This window comes from Oncorhynchus clarkii, chromosome 15 (assembly GCF_045791955.1).
Source record: "Oncorhynchus clarkii lewisi isolate Uvic-CL-2024 chromosome 15, UVic_Ocla_1.0, whole genome shotgun sequence".
Taxonomy (NCBI): domain Eukaryota; kingdom Metazoa; phylum Chordata; class Actinopteri; order Salmoniformes; family Salmonidae; genus Oncorhynchus; species Oncorhynchus clarkii.
The window spans coordinates 31133453-31145703 of NC_092161.1; the positions used below are offsets into that span (position 1 = coordinate 31133453).

General features: G+C 43.3%; 1 protein-coding gene across 18 annotated transcripts in view; it reads right to left on the reverse strand.

Moving 5' to 3' along the window:
* Positions 1–12251, reverse strand: part of LOC139367203 (sickle tail protein homolog) — a 225790-nt gene that overhangs the window by 46183 nt on the left and 167356 nt on the right. For 10 of the 18 annotated variants that reach the window (XM_071105384.1, XM_071105380.1, XM_071105376.1 and 7 more), the window contains exon 3: positions 782–862. The exons of 6 other annotated variants lie outside the window; for them this stretch is intronic. In XM_071105384.1, coding sequence (XP_070961485.1) covers positions 782–862 — 81 coding nt within the window. The remainder of the gene's footprint in view (positions 1–781; positions 863–12251) is intronic. 2 more of the 18 variants (XM_071105373.1, XM_071105390.1) reach the window with 1 other exon arrangement.

A 12251-nucleotide genomic window follows, 5' to 3' on the forward strand; every position in this document is an offset into this window, starting at 1 on the left:
GCCACATGCCCAAGCATGATGCAGATAAGACACTCCCTGTTGTATTTTCACACTATGATTTTCCATGTTGCAGCTGCTTAAAAGAACCAAGACAAGCGGTCCCTAAGCCTTATCATGCATGTTTCTCTCTTGCCAAGCCTCACACAACTTTAGTGAAGGGTTAATACAGGCCCAAAATCGACATTGTAGAAAAAAAACACAAATAACTCCAGCGCGCGCCATTTTTCTTTCCGGTCTGATATCTTTTTCAAGCTTCGCACAACAACCGAGGGGAAAGGGTGTAGTGAGGGTGATTAAAGTCACCAATGAGTCCACCAGGCAGGCAGTCCTGTGGGCCTGGCAGAGTAATAGAGAATGTGGAGCTCATTGAGGGTGTGCCAGGCTGACAGTGTGAATAACATGGAGAGGAGAGTACACAGAGAGCCCTTTATCAAGCTAATGGCTCCACGGACACAGCCAGGTTAACAACACAGTCATTGCGCACACGCATAAACACACACACAAAGCACTCTGAAAGGTGATGGTGAGTGTGGGGAGAGGGGAGAGGGGAGAGGGGGGAAGGGGAAGCGGTGGGGCAGTAATTTGCATGTGCTGGATAACCCCCCCCCCCCTCCACCTCCCCCATTGACTAATGTGGACAGTGTTTTTGGCAGGAGTACACAGATCAGGTGAGGGGAGGTGGAGAGGGCAGGAGAGGTCAACACACACACACAGGCCAGTTGTGATGCAGGCAGAGCCACACGCCAAGTCATGATGCAGATAAGATAAAAGGCAGACTAACTGTGTGGGGCAATTGGATTTTCAGCAAGTACCTCTGAATGTCAAGCTCAGAATGGAGAGAAGACAACATGCCCTGTAATGACTGATGAGAGAGAGAGAGAGAGAGAGAGAGAGAGAGAGAGAGAGAGAGAGGAAGGAAGAAGCAGGGAAGTGGGGAAGGGGAGAGATCGAGGAGAGGCAGATGGTCATCCAACATATCAAGAAACACAGCAATGTGAACAGAACAGAAAAGGTCACAATCGGAAATGCTCCTGTGTGTCCAATACGTGTGAGATCATCTAGCTTTGGAGCGAGATGATAGCGTACTGTGCAGTATCTGCTCTCCAGCAGCTCCAACATAACAACCGCCTAATCCCTGGCTTTAAATAGTTGTATGATTGTTTTGAATAGTCATCACTCTTCTCACCAGCGCCCTCGTTATTATCCAGACTAGCTCTGTGCTGAGTCACCATATGATATTGTTGACTTGATACGACGTGTAACCTTTGGTGTCACCCCCACAGGCGGGACCTGTCACCTGACACAGCAGCAGCATCCTCTGTCCATATCTGGTCAAAGGGTAGTGCACTACATAGGGAATAGGGTGTAATTTGGCACGCTGACTGAGCGCTGGGAACACCAACTCCATTAGAATACGCTTACTCCATCTATATTGAGTAGATAGTTAAGGTCCTTTATATGCATGGCCCAGGATGAGTCACGTGGAGGGTCAGGTTCAGTTGACGTGTCATCCGAAACCATGATGCATGCTCGGTAAGTTGAACCGAATTGTAATTATTTATGAGTGAAATGTCATTATTTATGAGTTTACCCAATTATGTTGAGGTAGATACAGTACCAGGCTGCTACTCTGAAAACCAGGCAGTGTTATACAGTATACAGTACATGCGACACGTGGTAGAATTCTTACTGAGGCTGAGCAGAACGGAGTGAGATGCTTGAGCCAATCAAGGCTCTTCAGTGGGATTGTATTATGTGGATAAAATGGAAGATAGACCTACCACCTCTCTGGGGATAGTGGTGAAGGAGTTTACACACAACACCAAATGATAAGGTGTCCATCGGATGAGCTTAGCAGGTTATTTCCTCCCCCGCACACACAGACACAGACACACACACACACACACACACACACACACACACACACACACACACACACACACACACACACACACACACACACACACACACACACACCCTCTCTCTGGCAGGTGCTCTACTTGGCACCCCTCTATCACAGAAAAGCCACTTCCTGTTCCCGCTGAAACCACTTCCTGTCATGGCTACAGATAGTGAAAACCACAGTTTAACCTATGATTACAACCGCCTACCTGCTGTTAGACACGTCGACCCGGTCACGGCTGGGAGGAGAGACCTAAATTCCACATATAACTCTGTGTGGCTTAGTTAGCTATGACAGTCAAGGGTAACCACAGTGCACTTACTATTTTAACACTGAGTATCATATCATATGTAGATCATTTACTGCAGAACAGACATGAAACATGTAAAAACACATGGCACTGAGAAGTGAGCCAGTGTCACACAGACATAAATACAATTCTCACTTGTAAAGATCTGTAGAAGTTACTGTGAAATTGATGAAAAAAATATATATATAAGACAATTATTGAAGTACTTCAATGTTGATGATTTTGTCAGGGGTTCTCAAAGAGGTACTGCAGGGGGTCCGTGGACAGATCTCCCCCAAAAATGTTTTACATGTCATTTTTTTATGAACATTACTAACAACAGATCAAACTAATTTTGGCCAAGGGATCCGTGGAATAAGTTTAGAGGGTGTAATATAATACAATGTAATATTATTAATCAAAAATGTATGTTCTTAACCCTGGGCAACATGGGCCTGGGAGGCTCACAGGGATATTGGTATCCACAGTATCAATTTCAACTCAATACTTTATAAATGTGATTTTTTTAAATTCTTTACATAAATGCACTCTAATTCAAGTTTTAAAACTGCACAGTTTTCTCTCTGAAAAATGTTCCTTCCCAGAGCCCGAGAGTTGGTTCGTCCGGGCCACGCACTTCCGAAGTCAGAGTAAAACTCATTTTTATCTCACTTGAGTTGTGTTCTGATAGATTTTCTATCACAAAAGGGGTCCACGGCCCCAAAAAGTTAGAAAATCTATGGATTATGTAGCCTGACTACTCACACTAAATTCTTCCCCTGCTCTGTATTTCGATAAATACTTTAGTCTGAGACTGCCATCATGGAAGTGATTTGTGGTGACGAGGGGCGATGTACGAAACAAAATCATCAGCGACTGGAACGTCTCTAACCAATCAGACTCTCAAAGTCAATGACACATTTTCAAACCGCCCCTTTTCCCACGTGTTCTCACTCTGGCCCAAGCCATCGGTTTCTGGACCAATCGGATGGCCCCGAATGTGTTCGCATTCGGTGAAGGGTCGGGAATGTACTCAGATCCAGACTCATTGCGGAAATGAAGCTAACGTCCACGGGCGTGGCGTAGCGTTTGGCCAGGCAAATGATTATGACCTTTGGGAAGAAATTAATCAAACACATTCAGTCTGAATAGCGTTACAATATCAAGGTCATTTAATATAATTATGATATTATTCCGTGAGAACATGTTCTGTTCTCACCTGACTTCAAAGTCTATACAGAAGAATGAATCACGAGGTATATAAAAAAAAAAAATGCTCGGGCGTGCCTTTGAGTTGCAGTTTCTCCATTGTTCCCGTTTTATTTCCAAAATGGTTTCCCGAGGCAGGGTCCATTGGGCTTTGCTGCACAAAGGTGTTTGATGTCTGATGCGTTGTTATACTGAATGACATTGAATACATTCCTTTTTTTAATAAATGTCTTTATTACTCTAGCGCCGTCAAGTGTAAGCATTGGTTTAGCTGCTATACATTCGTTTTACTGGCTCTTTACTGATTTAGCTAAATTGAGATTTTTTTATAGTAGCATTTTACTTTGTGTGTGTGTGGATGGGTTGGCGGGTGGGTGTGTGTGTGTGCACTCTGACTCTTTGTTCTTTGTTCCAGGAAAGCTGACCTGTATCCAGGACATCCTACTACTGTCATTCACGAAACAACGGTTCGACGTGCTGCCATCAAAGGTAAAAGTCAGGTCTGTGTTGCGCGTGTGCACAGTGCCAGTGGCGGTATACTGCATCTACTGCTTTTCAAAAGTGTCAAACCAGGAACATTTTGGTTAATAAAGCTGAAGAACATTTTCTGGATTCACAAACGATCAGATATTCGACACAAAAAAAAAAGTATGAATGAAAAGCCAAGATAAAACACAAAATGCCATTAGATTGTCTAAACATCTGGCCCTGACACATACGTTAAAGGAAAAACCCACTCAAAAATGACCTTTTGGTCGTTTTTTCGTCAGTCCACTATTGATACAGTCCCAAAATGTTTTGCATGTCAGCAGTCAAGTTTTCAAGATATTGGACTTTCAAGAAGCAAAGTGTCACCTGCCACATCATGACGATGATGCGTTTTGCTTTAAGATTGTGTGTCTTGGTTTCAGACAGACGAGCAGATGTACAGTGCAGTGCCAAGACGTGGTGATTCAATTGAGTTATGATACAAATAATCACTGCTTCTATCAAAGACTTGCTGTGGCAGCCAATTCATGGAGAATATAGTCATGCCTGCCAGGGGGCTGGACTGATTTCTGCGAAACAGAATCAACTTCACAAGTAACGTTTTCTAGTATTTGTTTAAGAGCGCTTAAAGCACCAGGTGGTGTAGAGAATGACAGAAATAGGATCTATGGCAATGTCCAAAATCTGGCGTGCCTACTACTGACTTAAACTGCATACCGTGTACTAATCATACTACATACTATTTAGAACATACCGTTTAGTAAAAACAATAATGCATTAAGCAACACGTACCAGCATACTAGGCTGAGAATTACTGAAAATGTGTCATCTAATGGGCAATTGCGTTGATTCCCGCCATTGGTTCCATTGGGTACAGAGCGTCCCCTCAGCTGATTATCAGCTGTTGTCAAACACCAAGTCACGACTCTCTTTCTCAATAGTGTACGGCAAATTCTACTGGATGAAAAGTCGAAATTAGTCAAACACCCTGGCATTTAAAGCCTATTACATTTTAGAAATGGCACATACTGTAAAACATAGTTTTTTTTCCTTTCGCATAACCAAAATGTCAAGGAATTATACTCTATTCGTTATTTATGAGTTGAATTAGAAACAAAGACATGACTAGTTAATATCTAGGTCTATTTTGGTGTATCACCCTCACTCTCACACACACACACACACACACACACACACACACTTTTGCTTACCAAACTTCTCCTCTTTCAGACATTAAAGTGTGTGCAAAAGCTCATCAAGTTTAGGCCCCACACTGGTGATGTCAGCAAGCCTTTTCACTTAAAGCAGAAATCCACTGGTTGTGGGCAGTCCCTATGTCTTTGAACGAAAACAAGGAGGCTGGTCGTACGATGCTCTGGGCTGACATTCTGGGCAAGGTGTGCCTTTTCACTAAATCCCGCCCACTCAAATTACATTGGTAGAGAGAGAGGAAATGGGAATTAACTTTCTACAGCCGCTAATGATAAACACAGCAGACGTAGCCGTCAAGCCACAAAGTTAACAGGCTAACTTGGTTATAAAGGCAACCCAGCAATGCCAACACTGATCTGAACAGGAGAACCTTGGCCATTTCTTTGTCCCTCTTAAGAAAAATTACAGTGATATGAAATAATTAAAGATTGCTTGCGTCCCTGAGCTGAGAGCATGTTTATTTTCTGAAGCAGAAGTCTCACAGGGCGGCGGGTGAGTGATAACAGCAACACAGAAGCCAGGCACCGAGAGGCAAATGCAGCAAGTTACAGATGTAGGATCTTAATTTGATCACTCTTTTGTTGCTAAGAATTTTCTTGCACAGCAAAAGTTGCAGACTTGTAGTGTATTTGAGTTTTAAAAAGGCTTCTAAAGTTTGTCCTTTCCACTTTGAAATTTCAGACTTGATTTGCCCTAACGAAAAACGTATCAACCTCTTCAAAAATGTCCATTAATTATCATTTCCTGTTGCTGCAGGATTATTTTCCTGCTGTAGCAAACTGGCTCAAATTAAGATCCTACATCTGTAGCTTGAACCTTGTACAACACGAAGAGACACAGTCCTTTAATAACTATACATCTATGTGTTAACCCTGTCCAATCTGAGCCACTCTGTTATCTGTACGTCTACATGGTCCATGCAGCTACAACAGGGCAGACGTTCAGGTTGACATGGTAAACCCAAAAAGTTTTGCTGAATATGTGACCTGACCAGAAAGAATGCAAGACCTGTTAGACACTGTATGGCTCACAACCAAACACACCATGGCAAACACACCATGGCAAACACACCATGGCAAACACACCACTCACTACTCTAAAGACAGTGGTCTGAATTCCCTGATCATCTCAGAGATGGCTCCATTTGGGTACAGTGCAGCTCAGGTTGCGTACCAAATGCTACTTCCTATATAGTGCAATACTTTTGGCCAGAGCACCATGGGGAATAGGGTGCCATTTGGGACGTTGACCCAGTGTTAATAACATTATACACCAGAATCCCCTTGTCATCCCTTTCCATTCATTACGGCTGTGTCCTCCTCCCTACGACATTCCACCTTTAATCCCACTACGTCCAAATCCTCAGATGACCTCCCCTAGACAGAGTGCCTGCCTGGCCTGGACAGGGCTGGCTAATTGGTTCGTTAAAAGGGGTCGAACTTCACAGTATCAACAATCAAAGCCAATCACGCGTTCTATAGAGAAATCCCGCTACGTGGTGTTCAGGCGGTTTGCACTGTGGCTGCACATGACAGCATGCCAAATTCCTCGGCTATTCCTTTCTTGTAGTCCAAGCAGACAGAGCAGATGAAATATAACATTCCTCACCCTTACATGTCTGTCAGTAAATACGTTTTCATGGCAAAATGACAGAAGTAGGAGTTGTAGTCCAACAGGATAGAGCACATACAGTAGAAGCATTCAGAGGTTGAGTAGCTACTTTGTTTACTATGTATGTCCCTCTATCCTTCTGCAGTCATAAGATCTAGAGTCCAGAGATAGTGGCTACCTTCACAATGGGTTAGCTGTGTGAACGTACCTCCAATCAGAGATGGTGGCTACATTCACAATGGGTTTGCTGTGTGAACATCCCTCCAATCAGAGGTTAGACTGTGTCCCAAATGATACCCTATTCCCTATAAGTGGGCCCTGGTCAAATGTAGTGCACTTTACATGGGACAGGGTGCCATGTGAGATGCACTCTTAGTCCATATGAGACCACATGACAATAACAGGTCCATTGACCTTCCCAGATCTATGTTGATCTCTTTCTGCAACTTTGACATTTGAACAACTGATTTGGCCCAGCCATTCGATTACATTCACTCAGGCAGACCTAAAACAGACACACACATCGACCTCTGTGTGCATGCACTGAGAGAGCCTATAAAAAAAAACATATTAGCCCGAGCAAACAAACAGTAGGTTTGGAGACAACGCACTCCTACGAGAGACACAAATGGAACGTTAGAAATGTCCAGAATGTTGACATTCTGAAAGTTTACATGCCCTATGTGGCAATCCATCCACTGTCCCTCATAGGTTACTATTCAAGCAGTCAACTTACGACAAATACTGAATCCCTACTATCTCAATAGCAACCTATGCATTAGAGGCATACGTGCTCAAACACCATAGCTACAATCCTGATTATACGCATGAGAGCTTAAATGTAACTCCCAGTTAGAAGACATTGAATAGAATTATATAGAATCAATGATATTTACAGTAATTAACAGCACAGTGAATATCACCCTCATTCAGAGCTTTCCAAATCCTAGTCTAGTGGAAACTCCCCTGGTCTGGTCTGAACTGAACACACTTCCTGCTCTGTTATTCTAGACCCACTGTTCTGTTCTCATCTGGATGGATGGTGGTGACTCCCCTTCGGCAGCCAAGGCAACCCAGGACCAACTCACATGGAAGTCCTATCACCACCATGGTGTCAGGGGAGAGCAGCCAAGGGAAGTGTATGTGGAAAGCCAGGACATACAGTGGATCACACACACACACACACACACACACACACACACACACACACACACACACACACACACACTACTCAAAATCAACACCCATCTGTAAAAACGTCTGACTTATGCAACAAAGAAAGATGTATATTTGTGCACTGAGAAGAGATCTATCTCTGAGCAGTAATGGATTTACAAGTTTGGCAGTGTGTTTCAGCGAAAATGAACAGCCCCGAAAAAGTTCCCTTTGATCTTTATAGCCTCCAGTCTCATAGAAACAGGTCTTGATGGAAGGAAGAAGACAGAAAAATGACATCGGTCTCCAGAACAGATAAGACCTCAGCCTGGTCGGCCTGGCTCACCCTCAGGGTCCCTGTCACTGGTAATACTGACAACTTAATCAGTCTCTCTCAGAAACAGACTGGAGCAGTTGCAGCAAATGACAGATGGTCCTTTAACCCAGTGGGCCGGTATAAAATTGGTGTATAATTATCATTATTTGTCCAATAGTCATGGCCTTGAGGGGAAAAAAAATGGGCCAGTGTTTGGAAAATCCCAGGCCGATTTCTGGTCCTAGTCCCCCCCCCACCTGGTCACTCCTCGGGCAGGATGAGACAGAGACCCTAACCACAACTACGGTATAAACCAAATACTGGGGTATCTGGAAATAGCCAAGGGATGGTTTTTCAATACTGTCAATACCGTTGGAACAATGTAATGAATTTTCAATACATTTGTATATTTGTATATCTAAATAAATACCTGCAGTTGACTTGCAATATGTCAGGAGATAGAGCAGATCGCGCTCTTCATTTCAACTGTCACATTATTTTACATTATGAAGCTTGTTCCCCAGAACAGTTGAGCCAGTCACGTGTTTGTTTGTAAATAGCACAACGGGAGAAAGCGGGAGCAGGTGAGTCCAGATTTGAATTGACAGGGGGTCGCGTTTAATATGGAAAGTCCAACAGTTTTTTTTGTTTCAATATAGTGACCAGGGACGTGCAACTATAGTTTTCCTTCACAGAAAATATGTTAGTAGATTTATTTTCTTCCAATGACAACAGAAGTACAATGCTATTTGGCTGCGAGCCACACAAGTAAATACGCTTAAAATCAAGGTATTCTTTTGCAAAAACGATGCATGGCCATCACATTTCTAATGTTTATCGTAGAAAGGATGTAGCCAGCTACATTTCCTAATGTTTTGCTTAAAGTTGACCTTGCATGTTACAGGAGAAAAGTAGGCTGGCTACACTGAGAAAAGTACTGGAGGAAAGTAGCTACACATCAGTCAGAGCGCTGTCTGCTGATAGAATGCCTGTTCGTGAATTCTCATCCGAGTTTAGAAGTGCAACTGAAGCACAAAATTAGTCTGATGCCGAGCAGAAAATACAATAAGAAGCATTTTAGATCTGTATTTTGATTTTTTTTCCTGTGTGAAAAATGAAGACTTCTGCATGAATGCAACCCCTAAGTTTAACTTGCTAGTTATGGCTGAATGACAGGGCATCATTTGTGTTAGCTTTCTGCCATGTTTGAGAAGTCAAAGCCTTTTGGATGAGTTATCGGTACAGCTGCCACTGCTATCTTTTGATTTCCTTGCGTTCTTCTCTCCTCTCCGTTCTCGGACCCGTCTGCTCTTCCCCAATCTTCTCCGAGCAGAGCAGGTAGGCCCGTTGCCCTAGCGACTCCAGACTCCACACAGACACAGCTTGTACACGTGCCGCTCCAGAGCCAGTACTGTTCTTCCTTCAGACAAGCATTCGTCATAACTTTGTTCATTTGCACATCTCTCATTCACATTCGCTTGTAAATGTCCAAACTCACCAAAAATGACATACGATACCTCCTACATATATATGTATAACTTTATGAGCTGGATTGCCTGTCTTATCAATATGTTTATTTTCGTTTGTGCTCGTTAGCATATTTAGCTAGCAGCCTCCATTGAAATGTGCTATTATTTGTGCTAATTTTGTTAGCATTCTGGTAATAGAAGGCCAATGGGTTTAATGCATTTTTTTGGTACCCCCTTATGTACTAAACCAGTAATAGCATAAATCCTGGGATGAGAGGAGGACGGTATGAGGATATCAAAATCTGGATGCAGCCCAACCCTAATTCCCCATAGTTTTACTACTAAATTGCTAGCATTTACCAAAATAGCACGTTCATTTCCATTATGTTGCACAGTATTTAAGTTACACGAGAAGAGAAATGTCTGAAAGGCTGGAGAAAGGTTGGAAATAATACGAGGTTGTTAGTCAGGGGATACGGTGCACGCTGCAGGGTCATTTAACTGCTACTGTTATTTACTGCTGCTTGCAACTGTCGTGCAACTTGGGGGCTATGCAAGCCAGAGTTTTACAGGTTCTTTGCAGATCATTTACTCATTACTGTACTTTCCATGCACCCACACCAGACACTTGCATGCACACACACACACCAAGTATTTGCTGACAGCGCTCTGGCATCACGTCCTGTCCAGACTTGCTCCTTAATGTCATAACATTAACACAACATGATCCCTGCTGACGTTTCCGGCTTTCCCGTAATAACTGCTCTGCTAGTTTTCATTGGGGATCCACACCCGCACGCGCACACACACACACACACACACCCGCACACACACACACCCGCACGCGCACACACACACACACACACACACACACACACACACACACGCACACACACACACACACACACACACACACACACACACACACACACACACACACACACACACACACACACACACACACACACACACACACACAAACACACACACACTCAGTCCTGTCATCCTCAACTGAACTTCTCCAGTCTCCAGAAAGTGTGTCCTGGCCAGTGTAACCATAAGCCTCTCTGGGTTCACTGATGAATCTGAAGATGGGAATATGGCTTGGAGCCTGTAGTCAGAAGTTCTCAGAACAAAGAAAGCCTTATCAAGCACACGCCCACAGCGCTGCTTGTTCTTTCAGGTCAAACACACACACACACATGTGCAGACACACATGCAGGCAAACACAAACCCAGACAGACACACACACAAATCACACACGGGCACATAAGAACACACACCAGGGTTGTGGGTTCGTTGCATGGACAATGTAATCCAATATGTATGGACTGTAATTTCCATATTACTGTATCTTTAGGCCTATACATTAAAATACAGCAGACTGAAGACAGGGGAAAAGGTGATGAGAAATGTGAGATATTAGCTTGGTTACATAGCTAAGCAATATCTGATTAAATACACATTTGTTGGCCGTGCCTAATATGAAAAGTCGTCTTAGCATCACATCTCCCACATTCTCTCATAATTCATTTAACGCCTCGTCTGAGAATAAATCACCAGGTATGCGTCCCAAATGGCACCCTTTTCCCTATATAGTGCACTACATTTGACTAGAGAGTGCCATTTGAGACAGAGCCTAGTTGTAGTTTCTTCAGAGTAAGGAAACATTGCAGGTGCCTGATCCCCATTATGAAGGTGTTATATTAAATTTCCGTGGTTGCCATGGCGCTGTGTGGATACCTAGGCAGAGAGCTCTGTAAATATTGTACACATTTTTGCTATTTGTAAGTGTTAAAAAATATTCTTCTGGTGTTTTTGAGCAACGGATTTGCAGATTGACTGACAGGTCAACTCTTTTTTGGCTTGGCTAACTAGCTGGAAAAAATCTGGACTAGAGGTGGACCAATTAATCGTAATGGCCGATTAATTAGGGCCGATTTCAAGTTTTCATTACAATCAGGGGTGGGGGGGGGGGGGTGTACACCTTTAGTTAACTAGGCAAGTCAGTTAAGAACACATTCTTATTTTCAATGACGGCCTAGGAACGGTGGGTTAACCGCCTTGTTCAGGGGCAGAACGACAGATTTTTACCTTGTCAGCTCCGGGATTCAATCTTGCAACCTTTCAGTTAACTAGTCCAACGCACTAACCACCTGCCTCTCATTGCACTCCACGAGGAGCCTGCCTGTTACGCGAATGCAGTAGAAGCCAAGGTATAAAAAACGATCAATCAATCAATCATAATCACTAGTTAAGTACACATGGTTGATGATATTACTAGTTTATCTAGCGTGTCCTGCGTTGCATATAATCGATGCAACGCAGGGGGATGATTTAACAAAAGCGCATTTGCGAAAAAAGCACAATCGTTGGACGACTGTACCTAACCATAAACACCAATGCTTTCTTAAAATCAATACACAGAAGTATATATTTTTTAACCTGCATATTTAGCTAAAAGAAATCCAGGTTAGCAGGCAATATTAACCAGGTGAAATTGTGTCATTTCTCTTGCGTTCATTGCATGCAGAGTCAGGGTATATGCAACAGTTTGGGCAGCCTGGCTCATTGCGAACTAATTTGCCAGAATTTTAC